General features: G+C 36.3%; 2 protein-coding genes and 1 long non-coding RNA gene across 5 annotated transcripts in view; 2 read left to right on the forward strand and 1 right to left on the reverse strand.

Moving 5' to 3' along the window:
- The window catches only part of LOC130078570 (uncharacterized), a 29,203-nt gene extending 17,005 nt beyond the window's left edge, over positions 1–12,198 (forward strand). The window contains exons 2-3 of the long non-coding RNA XR_008805945.1: positions 7,683–7,770; positions 12,099–12,198. This is a non-coding gene — a long non-coding RNA (uncharacterized LOC130078570). The remainder of the gene's footprint in view (positions 1–7,682; positions 7,771–12,098) is intronic.
- The window catches only part of pbx3a (pre-B-cell leukemia homeobox 3a), a 69,224-nt gene extending 55,735 nt beyond the window's left edge, over positions 1–13,489 (reverse strand). For both annotated transcript variants that reach the window (XM_056244114.1, XM_056244113.1), the window contains exons 1-2: positions 13,155–13,489; positions 12,076–12,149 (exon numbers count right to left, since the gene is read on the reverse strand). In XM_056244114.1, the coding sequence (XP_056100089.1) occupies positions 12,076–12,149; positions 13,155–13,330 (250 nt within the window). In that variant the 5' untranslated portion in view covers positions 13,331–13,489. The remainder of the gene's footprint in view (positions 1–12,075; positions 12,150–13,154) is intronic.
- A 3,937-nt stretch (positions 13,490–17,426) lies between these two features.
- The window catches only part of mapkap1 (MAPK associated protein 1), a 39,956-nt gene continuing 33,213 nt past the window's right edge, over positions 17,427–24,169 (forward strand). The window contains exons 1-3 of one of the 2 annotated variants that reach the window (XM_056244110.1): positions 17,427–17,611; positions 19,312–19,750; positions 23,678–23,713. In XM_056244110.1, the coding sequence (XP_056100085.1) occupies positions 19,477–19,750; positions 23,678–23,713 (310 nt within the window). In that variant the 5' untranslated portion in view covers positions 17,427–17,611; positions 19,312–19,476. The remainder of the gene's footprint in view (positions 17,612–19,311; positions 19,751–23,677; positions 23,714–24,169) is intronic. The other variant, XM_056244111.1, reaches the window with a different exon arrangement.

Consider the following 24,169-nt stretch of genomic DNA (forward strand, 5'->3'; position numbering starts at 1 on the left):
CGGTCACTCCGAGTTGTCAGGTCTGATAAACGAGAGCCGAGCTGTTCAATTTCACATTTCGTCCTCGTCATATCCAGAGCTCGGTGATCATGCGCCACTGACCCGCGGAGGGCGGGCAGGAGGATATTGATAAAACAATTATCTGCCCGCCGCTCATTTGATTTTCTATTTCAATTACCGCCAGCGAGGACGGGAACGGGGAGGATTGCACTATTGATTTTTTGCCCCCGCCGTGACAGGAGAGTGCGAGACTCTTTCACAGGCTTTGATGACACCGCAGACGTGTAATAACATGCTGTCCGGTGTCCTTGTGTTGTTTTTAACTCGCACTTGTTGCAATTATGTGTTTGGGGGAGAAAAGAAAAGACATTAATATGTTAAAGGGATAGTTCACTTTGAAATTAATTTTTTAAATGTTTTAGCTTACCTCAAGGGCATCCAAGATGTAGGTGTCTTTGTTTCAGCAGAAGTTTCAAATTTGATATTTTTAGGTCAAACCGCTCTTGTCTGTCAGTCATATAATGCAGGTCTATGGTCACCACCTCAAAGAGCATGCACAGAGAAGTCCAAATTAAACATGATTTAATGACTCGTAAATGTAAGTACACATTGATGGCCTAAGACACGAAACGAGCGGTTTGTGTGAGAAAACGAACAGTATTTATATCGTTTTTACCTCTTGTAAACACAGCCACGTCCAAGTGATCTGAGGGCGCGGGCGCTTCGGTCTGCGCAAGCGCCGGAAGTGATCTCTCTGAAAAAATTCAACGTTGTCTGTTGATATATCGAAATCGTCTTCCATTGCGATTTCCTGTATATCTAAATATGTTTAGATCTTCACAGTGAAAGGTAACACTTCCGAAATCTCTGTGTAAACAATGAGTGACGTACACGCGCGAGAGATCACTTCTGGCGCTTTCCGGCGCTTACGCGCCCGCGCCCTCGGATCACTTGGACGTGGCTGTGGTTACAAGAGGTAAAAACTATATAAATACTGTTCGTTTTCTCACACAAACCGCTCGTTTCATGTCTTAGGCCATCAATGTGTACTTACATTTACGAGTCATTAAATCATGTTTAATTTGGACTTCTCTGTGCATGCTCTTTGAGGTGGTGACCATAGACCTGCATTATATGACTGACAGACAAGAACGGTTTGACCTAAAAATATCAAAATTGAAACTACTGCGGAAACAAAGACACCTACATCTTGGATGCCCTTGAGGTAAGCTAAAACATACCAAAAATTAATTTCAAAGTGAACTATCCCTTTAAGACAAGACACTACAGGCAATTTTGAGATTTTGGGCTATTTTGCTTCTTTCAGACTAGTGGAAAGAAAACATCCAGAATACATTAATTATTACACTTTATGTATTTGAGTCTGGAGATTTCAATTGCAATACATAGTGGAAATATATATACATAGTCAATACATGCCACTTCAGCAGCTTTACATACGCCAAACTCAAGTTTTATTCCTATCTACCTGTATATTGTCTGAATTTTTTACATTGGGGTTTGTTAATATATCATTGTGTGACAGTGGTGTAGTGTGAGAGGAACAGCGATCCGACAACAGTGTGTATCCGACATTAGTTGTATTTTATCATGTTATAGCAGCACATCTCAGTTAAAAGTCCCTTGAACATTCAGCTACTGTATCTGAGTACGTCCACCGTGAGATTCCCAGGAGGCTCTCTATTGACACGACTGATAGACAGTCATAAACCAAACCTGCTAAACAGAGATAGGCTATAAAAGAGATCTGATGATAAAAGACCAGGGAAAAGAGAAGTGCACTGTGGGAAAATCAAGTCCAGTGCAAAGAATTGACGATGAGCTCTTCCTTTTAACAAAACCTGTGTGATAATCATCAATCATATCCATACACAGTATCGACATACTGACAGCATGTATATATATATATATATATATATATATATATATATATATATATATATATATATATATATATACTGTATATCGTAAAGTCTTTTATGCATGTACAGCTTTAAATGTCTACAAATGTTTACAAATCCATTGAAATGAACTGGCATTGAAGGAAAGCAAAACCACAACTCGAACACAATCCCACATCAAGACTCTTGGTTATCAGTAAATGAAGAAACTTTAAAAGAGAAATACTTTTTTTTAAATCGCAAATTAATTTATAAATCAAATCCAAATTGTGCATTATTTGTAATTAGCATAAAACTCAACATTCACAAAGATTTGTAAGCATTTTTATGTCTTTAAAAGTTGGGTTTATATGCTGTCAATTTGTTGATATTTTATGATGTTGCGTCTCCAAATGTATGTGTGCTAGAATGAATGTGAATACCTATGAATGCTAATGAGATTACATGAACAAACACATATTGCATTACAGAATATATGAAGTTTTAGGCCGTTGTGCTTTGCAGCAAGTTTTAAGCTTTCATTTGTTGTCTTATTTTCACCTCACCTCAGAAAAATGAAGTATACCAACTTCCAAAACGGTTATGATTAAAATATCAGTTTCTTCCCCTCTATAGCAAATGAGGGTTTCTTGCCTTGTTAAGGCAGAGAAAATGCTGATTAAATTTTCATTTCGCTGCAGTCTTTTTGCACCACACTTTCTGCTGAGAAATATCTGATGAACGGTGGACGAGGGTCATGTGTATCAGTCCTACCGTGAGGAGACGCCTCATTGGCAGAGGCTATTTACACTAACTCCGCCCACTGACGTCTGGTTGGGCCAGACAAAATAACAGAAGACGCTGGATTGTCAATAGTGTAGGGGAAAGGTGTGTAGCAAACAATTTTGACGCAAATCGACCCGAGTTCGAATCCGCCTTTTGCCGAACTCACTCCGATCACTTTTCCCATCACACATCAGATCAGAAAGGCATTTATTTTCAATAAAAATGTAGAAAATAGTATAAATAAAGTGTCTAATGTGTGTTTAATAATAAAGTGTTTAGGGTTAAGGGTGTAGGGAGGGCTTTATTGTCCCAATAAGGTAATAATCATTTACACACTGTTATTATTACATGCTGTTTAATGTACAACAACAACACTGAGGTTCAAATAGTATCTGCCACTATTTATAAGTATAAATAGCATCAAACTAGCTAGTATTTACACTTAGTGCCAAATCTGTGTTTTTTTTCCTTATTGGAAGAGCACAAATAAATGTCTCTAATAAATGACTGATATCATTGAAATAGGTATTGCGGAAATGACCTCTTTCTATGTGACATCTCTAGACTCTGTAAACAAACAAACAAAAAAGTCGGGGAGTGGCCATTGATTTTTTTTAGCCAATCAGAAAGCACCTCTGCCTGTCAATTATTGCTGACATGTCTTTGGAGGGCGTCACCCAGCTGGCTACAAATGACTGCACATATAAGCTGTATGAAATTATTTTATGTATATATATATAAAGTGAATATATATATATATATATATATATATATATATATATTCACTTTGCGCTTTTCCTAAACTTCAATGTATCTCTAATACTGTTGTCATCACATCAAGCATTTTGGAGAACAATTGCTTTTGTTTGAAATTTTGTAAAAAAAATATTTGAAATTCAGTAACAGAAAACGGCAATTCTGTACTATTGTACAATTCTGAACTATTTTTTTTTTAACTAAAGTGACTGCATGCTAGCTAACTTGTTATTGTTAGAAAATGCCAGGCTTATCTTCTTATTTTTATAAGTGACACATAAAAAAAATCCACATTGTCACTTTATACTAATTTCCATGTGATCAAGGCCACTTATTCATGAATATAAGATAAAAGTTTAATTTTGCAAGATTCAAAGTTGTCAAAAGTGTCCCTAATTTAAAAATCCCCAATATCGAACTTTACCAATATTACCATTTTCTTCAAGAATGGCAGAGTAGCCGAACATAATAGCACTTTTTCAATAAGTTTCAGTTTTAAATCACAAAGAATGGCCCATAAAGATTTAATATGAAGGAATTTCTTTAAAGTTTGAATATTATTTCTCATGCACCTGGAATAAAGTGGAGAACACACCTGCGTTGCCATGAATGACAAAAATGCACGCACACAACTTCCCAATGCATGATAAAAAGAGGAAACGGCCTTGTGTGAAAGTCACAGACATGACGGCTTGATCAGCACGACTCGTGTTATATTCTCTCCCTATAGAATATACGACCCTTCCCTCTCAGGCTTTTATCCCATGTGGAAAAATTATGGATGACTGCAGATCAAAAATGGCACTCATATCGCATGCATGTCACAGGGGAAATGTAAAATATTAAAATAGACGAGGTTGGGGAAATGAAAAATGAATGGTACTTTAGCTTAGTTAAGTTCACCTGTTGAGGTTGTGTTGACAGACCCAAATCAGTGTCACATCTGTCAGGTCTCAACAACACACTGTCAAACATTCCCTTTACTTCATACATTTTGCTTGATGACTTTTAATCTTAGGTGATTTTTAGTGGATGTATGAAGTCAGATTATCAAGATACATTTACCATACTTAACTTGAGACACAAAATGACTGAAGATATGAAGTCTTGTTTTCTGAAAAAAGTATTAAAATTAAGAGAGTTTATGCTTAAAACAAGAAAATATATCTCCAAATGAGGTAAGAAAAATAAACTTAATTTAAAGGGAAAAGAGGACTATTTTTCTCACATTGGCAGATTTTTTGTCACTTATTTTAGATTTTTTTGGTAACACTTAGTTTCATTAGTTACCTTAGTTAGCATGAACTAAGAATGAACAATATCTACAGCGTTTATTAATCTTAGTTAATATGAATTTCAACATTTACTAATATGTTATTAAAATCAAAGGTTGTATTTGTTAACATTCATGCACTGTGAACTAACATGAACAAACAATGAACAGCTGGATTTTTATTAACTAACATTAATAAAGATTGATAAATACTGTCACACATGTATTGCTTGTTAGTAGGGGTGTAACAATATATCGTGCCACAATATATCGCAATACAAAAATGCAAAAATACGTATTGTGGATAGTGACAATATGTATCGTGGATAGTCCCCGCAAAATAAAAATTACTGTGTGAGAAAAAATTCAAGTTTTCAGAGTTTTAGTGTAAGTACTACATTAAACGACTATATATAATGTTGATTATAATGTATAATAATGCACTGGGGGAATATTTGTGGGTCCTGATAATGCCAAATGTCTGATGTTACCAGTAAAAAGTGGCCGACATTATTTTAAATATATCTAGTCAGTGAAAGAGTGCAAGCACATTCATCTAAAAAAAATCTGTATTTTCAGCTTCAGAATCATGAATATTTTTATTCTGGTGTCACCATTGTCCTTGGATTACAAGCACCAAGTCCAAGCCTATTCATTTAAACCCACAATGTAATATAAAATTTAGCATTTTAATCAACAGAACATTTTTTGTTAACCTTTTATCATATGTCTTGGAGTATCGCAATAATATCGTATCGTGAGTTCAGTATCGTGATATGTATCGAATCGTGACATGAGGGTATCGTTACACCCCTACTTGTTAGTTCATGTTAGATAATACATTAACTAATGTTAGCTAATGAACCTTATTGTAAAGTGGTACAGATTTGTTTAGGCTTAATATCTTAATTTTGCTTCTCAAGTCAATGTATCTTGATTTAAGAATGTTTAGATTTTTGCACTGGAAAACAAGACAAAAACACTGAGGAAGAAAGTTCACACACGGAAAAGCACTGTCACTGGGGTGGTATCTTTCCAAAAGGAACCGTATTAACCCCTAAAAGGTATTAGTATATCCGTATAGTACTTAGATTGTACAGATTTTAAGTTATTCTAGTTGGAGCTCAACTGAAAAAAAAAAAAAAAAAAAAAAAAAAAAAAAAAAAAATTACAAATATGGACCTTTCACATCCAAACCTAAAAAGTTGTACCTTTATAAGTCGTTTTGGGAACATAATTATACAGAGTCTAAGCCCCTCCCCTCCGCTTCCGGCTCATGGGACCTTATTTCGGAAAAAACATGTATGGTAGTCAATGGCGAGAGACAACTTATCTTTTTATTCCGTCTGAACTGTGCCCTGAATTACACATATGATGTTTGTCAATTTAAAAGATAATTCTGAAAGTCAAGAAAGTCGCAGTTTGTCATAAAACAGAAGAGTAACATTTAGTTTTATGTGAAAATCGCTCAATGAACTACATCTCCCGGGAAGCGAAACAATGAGCGAGATCCGCTGCTCGTGTGTGTGCAGTCTGGTACAAAACACTCAGGCATGACGGCGTAACGTTACGATTATAACGTAAGACTATATAAAAACTGACAGACGTTAGCTTCAGTAAAGTTAGCTTCAGTAAAGTTAGCTTCAGTAAAGTTAGCTTCAGTAAAGTTCGCTTCAGTAAGGTTAGCTTCAGTAAAGTTAGCTTCAGTAAAGTTAGCTTCAGTAAAGTTAGCTTCAGTAAAGTTCGCTTCAGTAAGGTTAGCTTCAGTAAAGTTAGCTTCAGTAAAGTTAGCTTCAGTAAAGTTAGCTTCAGTTAAGTTAGCTTCAGTAAAGTTAGCTTCAGTTAAGTTAGCTTCAGTAAAGTTAGCTTCAGTATTAGCTTCAGTTAAGTTAGCTTCAGTAAAGTTAGCTTCAGGTAAGTTAGCTTCAGTAAAGTTAGCTCCAGTAAAGTTAGCATCAGTAAAGTTAGCTTCAGTAAAGTTAGCTTCAGTAAAGTTAGCTTCAGTAAGGTTAGCTTCAGTTAAGTTAGCTTCAGTAAAGTTAGCTCCAGTAAAGTTAGCATCAGTAAAGTTAGCTTCAGTAAAGTTAGCTTCAGTAAAGTTAGCTTCAGTAAGGTTAGCTTCAGTAAAGTTAGCTTCAGTAAAGTTAGCATCAGTAAAGTTAGCTTCAGTAAAGTTAGCTTCAGTTAAGATAGCTTCAGTAAAGTTAGCTTCACTAAAGTTCAGTAAAGTTAGCATCAGTAAAGTTAGCTTCAGTAAAGTTAGCTTCAGTAAAGTTAGCTTCATTCATTGAGAGAAAATGTGCGCCTTTGGGGTTTGTAGTCTTTGTATTTACGTATTTTCACAGTCTTATACCTCAACAGTTTTACATCAAACTGCGGCTTTCTTGACTTTAAAATGTATCTTTTTAAATTGACAAACATCATATGTGTAATTCAGGGCACAATTCAAACGAGATCAAAATATTTGTTGTCTCTCGCCATTATACAATACCATTTTCATCATACAATATTTTTCCGAAATAAGGTCCCATGGTGGTCGACCAGAAGGGGAGGGACTTAGGCTCTCTATACCCTAAGGACCTATTGTGGACCTTTAAAGGTATACAGTTATATATTTTGTACCCATAGGAACAAAATTGTACCTTCACTGTAACTTTTTTCTAAGTGTGAAAGAATATCACCCTAATGCCAGCTTTTGTGCCTTTTCTCTGAGTGCAGGTAAAGTTCATCAACTATTCCACTAATGCTTCAAAAACAGCGTTTTTTTTGTTGCTATTTTTCTTCATAAAAGACAATGCTCTGGCTGAATGCTTTCGGCCTCGCAATCACAACACTCACAGAGCACATTTGCTCAAGAAATGTACATTATGCTTTTAGTTCTATACGGCGACATAGAAGTACATAAGCAGGGAAGAAACGACGGGGATTTAAATCAATTATGCTCCATTCTCGTGTCCATTTTCCAGGCCACTGATCCGTGCCGCCCGTCTCTGACAGTCCTCCACTGCCGACAGGGTAAGCAAGCCGAACACAACCCGCCTGCGCCGAGAGAGGGTAATGATCCACCCACCACAGTCAAGCACATCTTAACCACTGAAGCTCACTTAATTGCACTCTATAGTGATGGCGAACAGGAACAGCTGCGAAATTGTGTGCATAAACACAGGTATGACTGACAGATTCAGGTGCACATATTCATAATCATATTTAGGGAACTTTTTAGTCATGTTAATGGTTTTCTAATATCTTAGTATGACAGTGCACTTCATAATGCCAATAGAAATATTGAAATGGTGATTGAATAGTGCCGAAAAATGAAGTGTCATTCTAAAAAGAAAAGCAAGATTTTCTCAAATTTATGAACAAACGTTCTTCCAGTAACGCTAATAGAACGTTCATTCAAAGTTAGTCTAATGTTCTCAAAACCTTAGCACACTTTTTTTTTCATACATTGTTCATGGAATATTTTTTATGAAATGTTTTAATAGGACGTACTAACAATTTCTAAATGTAACAACTTGTTCAGAGAACATTCAAAAGTAGCGTTCCCGATCCCGTAATGTTTGAACTGAAGAATGATCAAACAGAATGTTTCCTTATCATTCACATAACCAAGAAAAAGCTTCTACATAGATACATTACAAAGAAAACTTTAAGAAGCGTCCCTTTAAAACAGAGATATCCGGCCAGCAACCAACGCCTTGCAACCTCTTAGCAATGCACTAACACCCATATAGCATCACCCGAAAGCACCACTCACATTCTCTTAAGAAAATGCTCAAATCTACTGCTTTATCATTCATAAATCTCTATCAAACCATTTTCTGCATGACTATTATCTCTATCACTAACACAACAGCCAGAATGAGATGTATTTAACTTTCGTTATATTTTTTATTGCCCAAATAGAGATATAATATTCAGCCTGATTTATTTCCCTCATTAGCTCTGTGGGATTGCGTCAATACTAAAATGCCCCCAGTAGACTTCAGAAGTGCTTACTTAATATAAAGCACGCCTGTAAATCAACCTAATGAATCAAATGCGATTGCTTTGCTTTACTTAAAGCTGACAATTGATTTTGCAGATTGAGAGATGCATATTTATACGAATATGCATGCACTGCAAAACTTGCGTTTGTGAAAATATTCAGTGTTGAAAGGGGAGTTGCGCACAATACCATGGCAATGTCAGAGTGTTTACTGTGCTGGCACTGAACTGCTGTCATGACTAAGGAATGTTTTGTGCTACTTTTACACAACCAATTGCCCCACACAGATGACTTTCCAAGGTATTTGTGATTACTGGATAAGGATTTTCAATTATTTCATTCATTACACTTACAAAGAAACATCAAGCCAATTAAATATTGTAAAGCTAAGCTAGGGCTGGGTATTGACACAAATTTCACAATTCGATTCGATTTCGGTTCACAAGCTTGCAATTCGATTCGATTCGATTCAATATTGATTATTTTGGATATCAGGTACAATACATGGCAAATTTTCTCAAGGAAAACAAATCTCTTAACTAATGCTGTAAACTATGGGAGTCAGTTGTAGGCTTCATTAGCCTACTATAATATTGAAGGTAAGAATTAACTGATTTGTAGCTATACAAACACTTAAATTACACTTTTATGTATTTTTATAATAATAAAGTTATATGAAATATAAACATTTAAATGGTGGCTGTCATAAAAACTTGCCAGATTTATTCAAACATGCATTAAATATCGAAGAACATTAAAAATTATAATGAATATGTAATATGGTGCATAAATAGCAAAATGCTCCTCTTTAGAGTTAATTTTTCTAGCTGACTAACGAGTTTATGGTCACATATGGTTTTTCTGAGGTAAATGTGACGTTACATGACATTGTTTACAAGTTGTTTTACTGACGTCTTTCCACGGTGGAAACACTGATTGAGCGATTCCATGTGACATGATACGGACTTCGAAAAGTGGTACTCTATCTTTTAACACACTTTCAGAGTCAGACGTTCATTCATGTTTATTTCGCGCTGTAACTGGTATTATTAAGGCAGAAGAGGAGATCATGCGCTGCTCCGCGCTGCTGCTTCTCTTGAGCTGAGCTCAGAGCGATCTCACGCCACAGCGCCAAAACGGTATTTATGTTTTTGAATTTCGTAAGAAAATGGACGTGATTTGAAATTTGAGACTTTATTTAGTATCAATAGTAACAAAGCACAAAGATTATTGCGATTTATTGGATGGGATGCGCGCTACAATGTTCCATTTATTCATCAAATGAAAACAGGATGACTAATCGATTCTTGAGATTTAAGAATCGATATCGGTTCGTAAAAATTAGAATCGATTAATATCGAGAAATCGATATTTTTTACCCAGCCCTAATCAATAAATCACTATATTTGATGGTTTCATGACTGATTTACTTATTTGCATTACTGTGAAACCTGATTTCACCAAGTACAACATGCTCCTGGATTGACATCTTTGTTGATCCTGGAACAACATTGCATTCAACCAATCAGATTTGAGGAACAAGTTTAGAGTTTATGTCAAGATTTGGCTTACAACCAGGATTAGGTGCTTCTAAACCAGTGTTATTCATATAATTTCCCTCTGATTTTAGGGAATAACTTATGGGTAGGGTTATAGGTTTAGGGGTTAGGACAACATTTTCAGACAGGAATCCCAGCAAACATTTGGACGTTTAATGACCGTTGAAAAGACGTCCCGTCATGATTGAAAAATAGTTCCAAAATTAAATTTGAACGGACATCTTTGACGTTATCTGTTCTGTGTTACATATTTTTACCGGTTCCTACCGCTACTATTTTTGGCCAGGGACACGACGCTACCGTAAGACCAATGTTTGCTGGGATGTTGTTCCACGATCAATAAAATATGTTGACCCAGGTTTGTCGTTGCGCATAATACTGCATAAATTGACGATTTTTCCCCCTTGGAATAAAGATCATGATTATGAACAAAAAAAAATGTATTTCAGATTTACAAACATGAACACTAGTCTACTAAACAAAATAACATGTAGTTTAGCCTGCTACATGTTCTGACAATTTCTTTTGTCGATTTTTAAAAAATCGATATAAAAGTAGGAAGCATGTGAATCAAAATATAGAAATATGTCAATTAAATTATAAAATGAAATAAAAAATTTACATAAAATATCTTAAATCATTTAAAGGTAGTGTGACAGACCTAAAGACCTAAAGAAAAACAGTATACCGTAGTGATGACTGAACATCATTTGTGACTTTTTAACATTGTTACGAATTTAAGTTTTTACTAAATTTATACAAAAAGTACTTTAACATTTATTAATTTGAAAGGATTATTAATAAACAAATCAATTTAATGAATGATTAAATTACTCAACCACAAAGAGTCCGAAAAAATGTTTCAGAATAAATTATTCTGAACTAATCGGTTGAATGAATGATTCAATGCCCACTTATTGCACAGTCACTTGTTTCGCTCCCGATCCCGAATAAATCAAAGTTTTTCAACAAGTCGGTTGAATGAATGATTCAATGATTGCAATGACCCGCATGTAAAGACCTCCGTAACCATAACACAAATAAAACCCAAGATCAGACATTTAAATGCCATACAAAAATATCAAAAATAAACAATAAATAAATCGCCTATGAAAATTTTTAAATAATAAAGCAGACATTATAAAACAAAATCATTAACACAATGATTGGGCAGACATTTTTTGGTCCTGGGACTTCCACAGAAGATATATGTACTTTTTAAAAAATATATTTAGACCACTTCTATTATCGATTGCTATCAGGATGTGAGGAGATTTTCAACCAGCAATACAAAAAGTGTTTATGAAAAACATTGCCTACTCTCCCTTTAAATATAAACATATGTCAGCATAATCTGAACCTCTCATAATAACATGTTGGGCTAAAAATAGGGGGAATTCATTGCACATTCAAAGCTAATTATCAAAGCCTCTGAGATGCACATTTGAAAAATTCTGTGTTTCTGCATGCTTACATCAATGAGTACAGCTCTAAAACATTAAAAACATCTCCAGACCTCTTATTGCATGCAGTGCTCTGTTAACACTTTTTACTGAATAATAAGCCTACTGAAGATATCAACCACACCATTACAAAATACACCATCAGAAAACGTCACACACGCAGCTCATTTCCACTTCGGTAAGGAAGCATCTGTCAGTGTAAAAAGCACTATTGTCTGTAATAAGCGTGAGCTTCCGTAGGACTGGTGCTGGCTATTGTGAGCTGAACAGTGGTGTGTATTGAAGAGCAGCATGCGTGCAGGTGTATTATGGCAGCGTATTGTGTGGGGCATAAAGGAGCGCTTACCTGTTTTCTCTTTGATTTCACAGAGCACGCTGAATAGAGCCGGTTTCATTCTGTGACAGTTCAGCCCATGCTTTCTATCAAAGAAAAACACAAGTTATTTAGAAAATCTTATCATCCACACATGCAGGTAAAATTGTACTTGGCATTAAAAATCCTCTACTGTGCTTCTAAATATATTTTCCTGATTGCACCTCGCAGCTTCATGCGAGTTCCAGCAATGTTTCTCATTAGGAAACCAACATAAAATATTATTATGTTTCATGCATGTGCATTTATAAAGAGTAGGGCAGAGGTTTATCTAAAACCAGACTGTTGTGGTTAAACCAACACCTGTGAGGTAAATGTATTATGGTGCATTGATCTCTAAAAGTAGTAGTCTGCAACAAATGACACTGTATCTACATATGTCCTACATTGTTAATATGATTAAACACTAACCAATTTGGTACAGACGACACATGACTGATTTAATGCTTTGTCCTTTAATTTGTTCTGAAAATTGATTCTTTTTCATAAATGTCATGTCGGGGTAAGTTGTCACTTAGCCTAAGTTTTATCATTTTAATTTTCTGTAAGCCATATTTTCATATATATCACACACACATATGTAGTTTAGTTTGTTCTGAAAACTGATTATTTTTCATAAATGTCATGTCAGGGTAAGTTGTCACATAGCCTAAGTTTTATCATTTTAATTTTCTGTAAGCCATATTTTTATATATCACACACACACACTCACACACACACACACACACACATATATATTATATGCTATATAACATAAGCGATATATAGGCTGTTTAATGACAGCTTACCCCATCGTGTGACAACATGCCCCGCTATAGGATGTGTGGCGGACGTGTTAAATTAATTGTATCTTTTTTTCCCTAGCCAACAGCAATGAATATTTTAGTGCCCAATAGATTTGTGTATTCATGACTGTGAAAATTGACACGCTGATAAATAAAAAGTGTGACATGCGGAGCTGGTTGCAAGTAGGCTACACGTTATTGTTGTTGTTGTTATTAATAAAGTGTATTAACATGGCCAGCAATGTAAAGTGTCCTTGTAAAACTAACTTTGCTTGAGCCTCGTCCAGGCTCTGGTCGGTGATGGTCATGATCTGATGCAGAATGTCTCCGATGTCCTGCTTGCTCCTCGCGTCTGCTCCATCATGAGGCACCGGTAGAGCCCCCGGGAGTCCGGTGAGGGTCACGCCGCCCAGGGTGTGCATCAGATGACTCTGCTCCTCCATCCTCAGGCTCAAATGCCTTTAGTTATTTTTTTTATTCCACACGATAGAGATTTTGATGCTGTCCTGGATATATCAGCTACATTAAAACGATGGATGCGTAAAAGTCCCGATGAGTTCGCGAAAACAAAAAGTGCTTTAATAAAACGATCCTCTGATTTCCAGTCTCAGAAACAGTCTAGTGCACTTTGATGCTTTGCTTGTTCATCATCTGTTACACACTATTATTCCATCCAGTCCAGTGGCAGCTTCTGCAAAACTTCAGAAAAATCCACCTCTTATTTGATTTCCGTCCTCGAGAGCATCAAAAGAAAATAAATGAGAAACAGAAATGTGATGAATATAAGTTGCATTAAACCCTTGGCGTTCCAGTGTTCTTTCTTCCTCCTGCTGAGCTCAGACAGGTTGTTAAATGCACATTCTCTTGTGGATGATCTACAGCAGATGTAATGGGTTGTGAGAATATCCGTGTGGATTGCTGTGTGTGTCTCGTGCACAACAGCTCCTCCTGATGATGATGAAGATGATGTAGCCAGTGTTGCACAACAGCGCGCGGACTCTCGGCTCCGCCCACCCGGGGCTCGCGCTCACAACTGCACAATTATACAGTCTTAAAATTACAATATATATTCTACAGTAGCCTATGTGTTTATTTTAAGATGTCCTGCTTGGAACACACACACACACACAGAAATCAAGTTACCTCAAAATTTGCTTCAGTAAATTATTTTAATCAATATGACTGTATCAATTTACTAAGGCTAAACTAGTATTTTTGTATAGGTCTGTTCAGGTCTGATCAGTAGCCTAACTATTGCACATTTCATTTTTTTTTACAAGGTGTGTCCGTGAATCAAACAATTTGATTTCCTTCTCCTCCTCATCATCATCATTATAGTGAAACATCACAATATCGTTAGGCCTATAAACAACTCCAAAATAAATTATTAAAAAATCTAATATAAATTTATATTCTCAACAAAAATAAATAAAAACAAACAAACGAATAAATAAATAGTTTAAATAGATTTTTAAAGCATGTCATTTAAAAGCATGCTCCATGCGGTACATCCAATTTTATTCAAGTCAGACATATACACTCAAAGGATTATTAGGAATACCAGTTCAATTTCTCATTAATGCAATTATCTAATCAACCAATCACATGGCAGTTGCTTCAATGAATTTAGGCGTGTGGTCCTGGTCAAGACAATCTCCTGAACTCCAAACTGAATGTCAGAATGGGAAAGAAAGGTGATTTAAGCAATTTTGAGCGTGGCATGGTTGTTGGTGCCAGACGGGCCGGTATTTCACAATCTGCTCAGTTACTGGGATTTTCACACACAACCATTTCTAGGGTTTACAAAGAATGGTGTGAAAAGGGAAAAACATCCAGTATGCGGCAGTCCTGTGGGCGAAAATGCCTTGTTGATGCTAGAGGTCAGAGGAGAATGGGTCGACTGATTCAAGCTTTGACTAAAAATAACCAAAAATAAAAATAAATAACTAAAAAAAATAAATAAAAATAAAAAATAAAAAAATAAAAATAAACTTTGACTAAAAATAACCACTCGTTACAACCGAGGTATGCAGCAAAGCATTTGTGAAGCCACAACACGCACAACCTTGAGGCGGATGGGCTACAACAGCAGAAGACTCCACCGGGTACCACTCATCTCCACTACAAATAGGAAAAAGAGGCTACAATTTGCAAGAGCTCACCAAAATTGGACAGTTGAAGACTGGAAAAATGTTGCCTGCTGATGAGTCTCGATTTCTGTTGAGACATTCAGATGGTAGAGTCAGAATTTGGCGTAAACAGAATGAGAACATGGATCCATCATGCCTTGTTACCACTGTGCAGGCTGGTGGTGGTGGTGTAATGGTGTGGGGGATGTTTTCTTGGCACACTTTAGGCCCCTTAGTGCCAATTGGGCATCGTTTAAATGCCACGACCTACCTGAGCATTGTTTCTGACCATATCCATCCCTTTTATGGCCACCATGTACCCATCCTCTGATGGCTACTTCCAGCAGGATAATGCACCATGTCACAAAGTTCGAATCATTTCAAATTGGTTTCTTGAACATGACAATGAGTTCACTGTACTAAAATGGCCCCCACAGTCACCAGATCTCAACCCAATAGAGCATCTTTGGGATGTGGTGGAACGGGAGCTTCGTGCCCTGGATGTGCATCCCACAAATCTCCATCAACTGCAAGATGCTATCCTATCAATATGGCCAACATTTCTAAAGAATGCTTTTAGCACCTTGTTGAATCAGTGCCACGTAGAATTAAGGCAGTTCTGAAGGCAAAAGGGGGTCAAACACAGTATTAGTATGGTGTTCCTAATAATCCTTTAATCCTTTAGTTGAGTGTAATTTACTGATTGAATCAAGCTGATTACAACAGGCTATGGCAGCAGAAGTGTACATTACACAGCCTATACATAATCAGTTATAGCACACTAACACAGAATATTGTATACAGTATGTACAGTACACACACGCACACACTATTACACTTAAGATACAAATGCACAGAATATATAGAAGTTATAGTTGTGGGAACACAATTTTTAGCAATATTATTGATCTGACTGAACTAACACTATTGGATGAGAACTGCTGGACCATGACATCATTAACATCATTTTGTGCAGAGCTGCTTTATAGATGAAATTAAGTAATTTAATCATTTATGATCTTTACAACGGAACTGAACTGACTGCAGCTGAAGAACAGCCAGAATACATTTTCCTGTTATCACTGTAAAGCTGCTTTGCAACAATCTGTATCATACAAATCACTATATAAATAAAGGTGACTTTGACTTGGCTGTTTCATCGTTGTTGCTGTTTATTTATGATCTGAGCAGAAATAGCCCTACAGTAAAACGGCACATTTTCACTTACAGTGAAGAAGTTGACTGAAGAATTGCGTATGATGTCTCAATCTCTGTGCAGTTCGTGAATTGATAATGCTGTTTATGAAGACTTTTGATAAGATGTACTATTGACACTATTCCTTTCAAAATCACATTGTATTGAGTTAATATGGAGGAGGCTAGTGCACTTATTATGTAATTAATGAAAAAAATAGACTATTATCATTTAGCACCAGATCATAAAATATAATTCAGTAGCAAAAAATAGAACTGAAAGCAATTAAAACTCTCTTTCTGTTTATTTAACAGACTATGGAAATGTTTTGCATCATAAGATTTAATATCTATCTATCTATCTATCTATCTATCTATCTATCTATCTATCTATCTATCTATCTATCTATCTATCTATCTATCTATCTATCTATCTATCTATCTATCTATCTATCTATAAAGAGAAAGATAGAGATAATCTATCTATCTACCGGTTTCTATCTACTGTATCTATCTATCTATCTATCTATCTATCTATCTATCTATCTATCTATCTATCTATCTATCTATCTATCTATCTATCTATCTATCTATCCGTCTATCCATCCATCCATCCATCCATCCATCCATCTATCTATCTATCTATCTATCTATCTATCTATCTATCTATCTATCTATCTATCTATCTATCTATCTATCTATCTATCTATCTATCTATCTATCTATCTATCATTTACATTTATCTTTTATCTATCATTATCATTAGATAGCTATAATACAGATTTCTATCTATCTATCTATCTATCTATCTATCTATCTATCTATCTATCTATCTATCTATCTATCTATCTATCTATCTATCTATCTATCTATCTATAGAGAGAAAGATAGAGATAATCTATCTATCTACTGGTTTCTATCTATTTATCCGTCTATCCATCCATCCATCCATCCATCCATCTATCTATCCATCTATCTATCTATCTATCTATCTATCTATCTATCTATCTATCTATCTATCTATCTATCTATCTATCTATCTATCTATCTATCTATCTATCTATCTATCTATCTATCTATCTATCTATCTATCTATCTATCTATCTATCTATCTATCTATCTATCTATCTACTTTCTCTCGATTGGCCGCATGTCTTGTCCATCTTTGGTTCTTGAGGGTGTTTCCCAGAGTGATGTACTTCCGGTATGAGGGGTAAACCCGCAGGAAGTAGCTTACAGGACCACCAACACAGGAACAACAGAGTAAACAACAGACACGTTTATTCTGTTTTTGGGACGATATCTCCACAAGTATGAAATGAGACAGTCCAGTCAGTCCCTCGCTCAGACGGTGTGGCGTGTCGGTGATGTTTTCAGCCGCTGTTATAGGCATGAATGAAGGTATGATGAGGTGATGTTTGAGGCTTATCGAGCAGATTAGCACGAGCTTTAGCAGGGCCTGACTTGCGCGTTCAGTCAGCTGTTACTTACGTCTGTTTTATCAACAGTATTATTCAAATATAATCGTTTTCTTATCAGACAGCAACGTGAGTACAATTGTGATCAGTTCCCCTTTACAACGAACACAATTAATGCGGTTAGAAATTAGAATTTGTTAGCTTTCTGGCTAGTTAGCATTTTAGCTCCATCAGTTCTCATTTTGTTTACAATGAATGATTTTAAAAACATTGTAACATGTAGTGTAGTTATTTGGTACGGTTGTCCCTGCTTATGTCGTAGTCCTGTTCAGAAGTTTGTTTTTAGGTTTCTGGTGACAGGAGCGATCATGAAAGCTTGTTTCTAGTTAGTAACTAACCATCATGTATTTACTTTACTGTGTGTTTAGGTCATAAACACGCTCATAAGAACAACACTAGAGCCTGGAAGACCGGTTTATCCCATATACCCGTGTATAGTCCTCGTGATTTTTGTCCCAAACTAGTTAAATGGATTTTACAGTTTATTGATCTTCTTATCTGTTTTAACATGCAGTTTGGTGCTGATGTTGTTATTTATATGGCTAAAAATTAGGCTGAAGTTCTGATACCTTGTAATGTAAATCAATAACATTATCATAACCATGATATATTATAGCACACCACTTACGTAAAATGCATATAAATATCAGTTGTCACTCTATATCCCCCAGTCTTAATAAGAGGATATTTGTGTTTAAGTGTTTATCTTTAAATATTACTAACAAAACAAAAGTTATTCTTACATTTACTTTATAACAATCAGATTTCTCAGCATAATGAGCTGACTTGGGACGTTTTTGCAATTATACTAAAACTATCATCAGAAGCCTTGTAGGTTGTATGTACCACAGGAATTTCAATAAAGTTTTGATCATTTAGAGGCCTTAGTAATTCATGTATATCAAATATGATGCAGTACGTTTTATAGGTTAAATATTACTTAAAGGGATAGATAAATTCTGTCATCATTTAGCTACTCACCCTCAACTTGTTCCAAACCTGTATGAATTTCTTTCTTATGCTGAACACAAAAGAAGATATTTTGAAGAATGTCGGAAGCCAAACAGTTGATGGACCCCATTGACTTAAAGTATTGTTTCCTTCCTATACTATGAAAGTCAGTGGGGACCAGCAAATGTTTGGTTAACCATATTCTTCAAAATTTCAATAAGGTTCATTAGTTAACATGATTTAAGAATGAACAATACTTCTTCAGCATTTATTAATCTATTAATTTCAACATTTACTAATAAGTTATTAAAATCAAAGGTTGTATTTGTTAACATTAGTTCATGCACTGTGACCTAACATGAACAAACAATGAACAGCTGGATTTTTATTAACTAACATTAACAAAGATTAATAAATACTGTAACAAATATATTGCTCATTTTTAGTTCATGTTAGTTAATACATTAACTAATGTTAGCTTATGAACCTTATTGTAAAGTGTTACAATAATTTCTTTTGTGTTCAGCAGAAAAAAGAAATGATACCGGTTTGGAACAACTTGAGGGCGAGTAAATGATGACCGAATTTTCATTTTTGGGTGAACTATCCCTTTAAGTGATATGTGAGTGTTGTAGCTTAATGATTAAACATCTGGGCTGTGTTACCCTGCAGGCAGGCATCCATGTCCCACCATGGAGAGGAGAAAATAACCCCCAAAAGAAGGAAAAGAAGACGCTGCATCGCTGAGGAATCTTCAGCCTCTATCTCCGACTGAGGGTCGGCACATCCGGACAGAGACCCGGAGAGCGACAGAGGGGCGAGGGGCTGGTGCTCAGAATGGCTTTCCTCGACAACCCCGCCATCATCCTGGCCCACATCCGGCAGTCCCACGTGACCAGCGATGACACCGGGATGTGCGAGATGGTCCTGATCGATCACGACGTGGATCTGGAGAAGTGCCATTCGTCGGTGGCGTCCGCTGGCGGAGGCTCGTCCGGGGGTTCGTATGGAGACGCCAGCAGTGGAGGAGAAGGCCAGACCTGTGAACTCTCTCAGTCTGTCGACATCACTTCCAGCTGGGACTTTGGCATCCGACGGCGCTCCAACACAGGCAAGTAGCTGCCGGACTCTCACTTCTCTGCTTTCGGGGCCCTGAATCTCCAGCTTACTGATGTGGTTGGTACAGGTAAAGACGTATCGCACAAAACCTTCTCACACTTAGTTTTAAGAAAAGTGTATATTGGCCAGCTTCACTTTATTTTCCACTTACGCCACTTCCATTTTTTGCGGACAGATTATGGCCTCGTTTACACTGCAGGTCTTGATGCCCAATTCTGATTTGTTGCCTATATCCGATTTTTTTTACCGTCCGTTTACACGTTCTTTAAATTGTGACCCTTATCCGAGTCATGTGTTTACACTTGACTGAAACATCGCGCATGTTTAAAGGGGTCTTCTTGCTCAGATGGACGAACGCGCAGCGCAGCGAGATCTCAGGACATACAACACGATCTCATAAAAGTGAGTATCTATAGCACAAATTTTATTTCTCATGCCATTTATACGCCAAAAATAGTTTTTGCTTGCATATGATAGCCTACGCACTGTAAACATGCGTATTAAACGCCATAAAGTGCGTATCATGCACGCAAAAACTTCTTTTGGCATAAATGCCACGTGAAAAAAAAATCGTGCAATAAACGCAATTTCATGAGATCGTGGCGGGCTTTAATGAGGAGCAGTGGGTCCGAATTTTAGGATGAGCAAGCCAACCTTTGATATGTTGTGTCAACGTGTGTCCACATTCCTCTCCTACGACGACACAATGTTTCATCGGGCCATCCGTCCATCCGCAGAGGCGCGTCGGGGTTTCTCTCGTCATTAAACCGCGGAGACGCAGCCTAATGCCTCGGAAAATCCGATCTGCCTGTTTACATGACAGTCGCATTGGCACATATCTGATTTATATCTGATTTATTTCCAAATATGAACGAGGCCTGAAACCGATCTCGAAATATCCGAATGCATGCGTTTTTTTCCTGTTTACACTGTCATAGAACACATCCGATCTGTGTCGCATACGAGTAAAAAATCGGAATTGGGTCACATTTCACTGACAGTGTAAACGAGGCCTATTACAGCATTAGATTTGTGATAAGAGCCATTTGTAAACCTGTTGTCACAGAAACTTAAAAGCCTTCCATTACATTTTTTTTCCCCAAAATAAAAATTCAAGGGTTTAACTCTTTCAAGTTAAGATATGAAGACATAAGTATTCAAAGGTTTCTTTTGCCGTCTTAATGCAAGATGCAGTTTTAATAACTGCTTATCATCAAGCACGTCCTGCAGTTTATCAGCTTATCAGTCAGTTTATTTCCAGACACCAGACCGGTTAATGTAGTGAAGCAATTTTAGCTGCGCATAGAACATTTGTCTCTTCTGATCGGCCTTTATAGAGACCACAGATCACAACTATATAAAGCTATTATCGGCCGATAACAATCGGAGCACCCTTCGTTTAGTCAGAAACTGAAAATTAAATTTATCACTAGTTTTTACTTTAATTTTTCGTCCAATAAATGCAGCTTTGGAGAGAATAAGAGACTTTCAACAACATTAAAAAATCTTAATTATTCCAAACTTTCTCTGGTACTTTGTAGATACTGTTCAAGTTTTATTCTTTTAATGTTTTGGCAGTTTTTTTTGGCAGGTATCGGTAATAGTAGTGATTGTTAAATCAAAGTTAGAAATCCCAGTATCGCTCAGACCAGTGTGTTCATGCTTAACTTGCTCTTTCAGCATTTTCAATATGTGGGTTCATATAGTTGCTCATCATTGTCTTCTTGCAGCTCATTGGTCACTACCAAGGCCACAAGAGTTTGGTAACTGATAATATCAAACATGCTGAATGTTAAAAATCTGCGACTGGGATGCGGCCTAAACTGAACCTTGCACGCTTCTGCTCCAGTTTGCTCTGCGGTGTCGGCCCATGATTCAGTAGTTATTTCTCTTTCTCTCTGCAATGCAGGAAAACTTGAAATCTGTCTGTATTGCTCTGCTTTAAGCAGTCAGGTTGATGATGCTGATAAATGCAACATTTGAAGTACACACAGGAAGTACAGCCTTAGCTTGCTTTTAAAGAAGTTAAACAACAACAACAAAGTCTTAAGTTAAATAAGTGTGATGTGTTATCTTTACATCAAGACTAGTATTTATTTGGTCATCAACTAAACTGCTCCATGGCTTTGCAGATGGACAGACATCATAGCTTATTAGGGCTGGGAATCAAGAACTGGCTCGTTTTCCAATTACAGGCCTCCAGAAAGTTATCATTGATCTAAAACATTTATTCATTTAACACAATATGGCATCAGAGGAAGTTCTTGGGTTCTCTGTATTTTCATTTTTGTAGAATATCTGAAATCATTTGACACTAGGCCCTAAATGCAATGGATTGCAATCAAAAGAATTGCTTTCTAAATAGTGTTCATTCTGAAAAGCTGAGAGAATTGTTAATGCAAACCTTGAGGATCCAGACACTTTAAGTGGAATCTGAGTTGGAGCCAGAATAGTTTAGTTTCCTTACTATTCCCATCCCTACTGATTATATAGGCTGAAACCTTGGAGCAAAACAAAGCAGAAAGTCCGTTTTGAATTAGGCTAGACGTAAACACTGTATCCTTTATCTGCTTCATCTTTCACTCAAAGCTGTCTATGCAGCGCTACATTTATTATGTGCTTTCCTGTACCAGCCACAGAGAATTGAGCAGGAAAAATAATCTGGGGCTCAATAAATGTTTACATAAATAAATAAAAAAGAAATTTCACAAAGCAGTTTGATCTCAATAGGTTCCATTTGATATCAAATTAATTGTTTGTTTGGGAGAATTTGTTATTTTATTATGTGATTTATTTATTTTTGTGATCAAGGGTTAATCTGATTGTGGTTGTTATCTGGGAATGGCAACTGACTGAAATTGATTTGTTCTCTTAGACGATCTTGCCTTTGCAAACCTGTTTCTGGTGAAATTGGATGTTTTGTTCTTTGGAATCAGTTATCTGATGATTTTCTAAAAACACATTAAATTAGGGTCTTTCTTGTTTTTTAATCGCATTCTAAATAATCAGTATAAACACAAGTTTTAGTGTTTTGATATTGGACTATTTCAGAGAATACTCTGTTCAACATACGTGTCTCATGTATGCTTTTCAGTAGATACCAGCAAACCAACCCGATCACACTAAATGCGTCTCTATAGCACGCAGTGTGTTTATCGGGCAATTTATACGCGAAAATGAGTTTATACGTGCATAGGATACGCATGGGTTGGTTAGGGTAGGTTTAGTAGTTGTTGTGTGGTGCGTGTGTATTATACGTTTGGATAGAATTAGTGGTGTTGAGTGCGTGTGTATTACACGCAAATGAACTGCGAAAACTGCGTATCATATGCACGTAAAAACACATTTTCGCGTATAAATTGCACGATAATACACAATGCGTGCTATAGAGACGCATTTACGTGAGAACAGGCTGAGCAAACACACAATGCTTTATGCTATTTTATACTAAAATGTTTTTTTTGAGTGATGTGATTCTCTAATTAAACTCAATCAGTAATTCCACAAAACCACCTCTTCAGTCACTCAGTTTTTCACATTAGAGGTATACTTTTTGCTTTGGAAACAATACGGCAATTATAACTGCAGATGTAGACATAAGTATGTGAGTCTCTAATTACGTTACGCTTGTTTTAACACAAACATTTGTCTCGTCTGTGTAAAAAAGGATTGAAATACTGATGCCTGGTTATGTTGAGGTTTGTTCTAAGAGTCATTCAGTTTCAGTCAGTACCTCTTGTCATGGCAAATGTTGGAGTATGAATTAATCCTGGGCTAGGGATTGATAATCACTAGCACTTTGGCTTTCTAACTTTGATGAAATGGATGTGGCTTAGCTCTGGTTTTGCAATGCTTTTGTTGGAGAGGGGATCTTTGACATATTCCTCTATTATCAACCATCTGAACAACTTGTCCCCAGGACGACAAGACAGTTTCGTGAGACCTGAGCCTGCTGGTAAGCAAGTGTTCAGGACAGGAAACAGTGCTGAAAATCTCAATATGAATCTGATGAATCTTATCTATGAATCATATTCAGTTTGAATTTCAGCAATTCATTTTGTGATCTCAAAATAATAATCTTTAATTTGACTGAATCTTTTTTTCTATTTATTTCATGACTTCAAATGATCTTCATAGTTTTTTTTTTTTTTTAAATAGAGTTGAAGTTCGACTTGGTCCTCTAGTAGAAACATTTTTTTTTGGATAGCTATGGGCATTATGGAATTTGTGGTCCATAATTATCTTATTGAGATTGTTATATCACTGCCACGGCTGTTCAGGTGTACTTCATATAGAAATTTAATTTGATTTGATTTATTAGACAAATTAGTAGTGAAGAATACACTCATTTGTCAAGGATAACACAATAAAGTTAAAAAAAAAACGTATTTCCATTGTGGTCCCTGCCGTA

The sequence above is a fragment of the Rhinichthys klamathensis genome, unplaced genomic scaffold (assembly GCF_029890125.1).
Source record: "Rhinichthys klamathensis goyatoka isolate OS25496 unplaced genomic scaffold, OSU_Roscu_1.1 h1tg000911l_1, whole genome shotgun sequence".
NCBI lineage: Eukaryota > Metazoa > Chordata > Actinopteri > Cypriniformes > Leuciscidae > Rhinichthys > Rhinichthys klamathensis.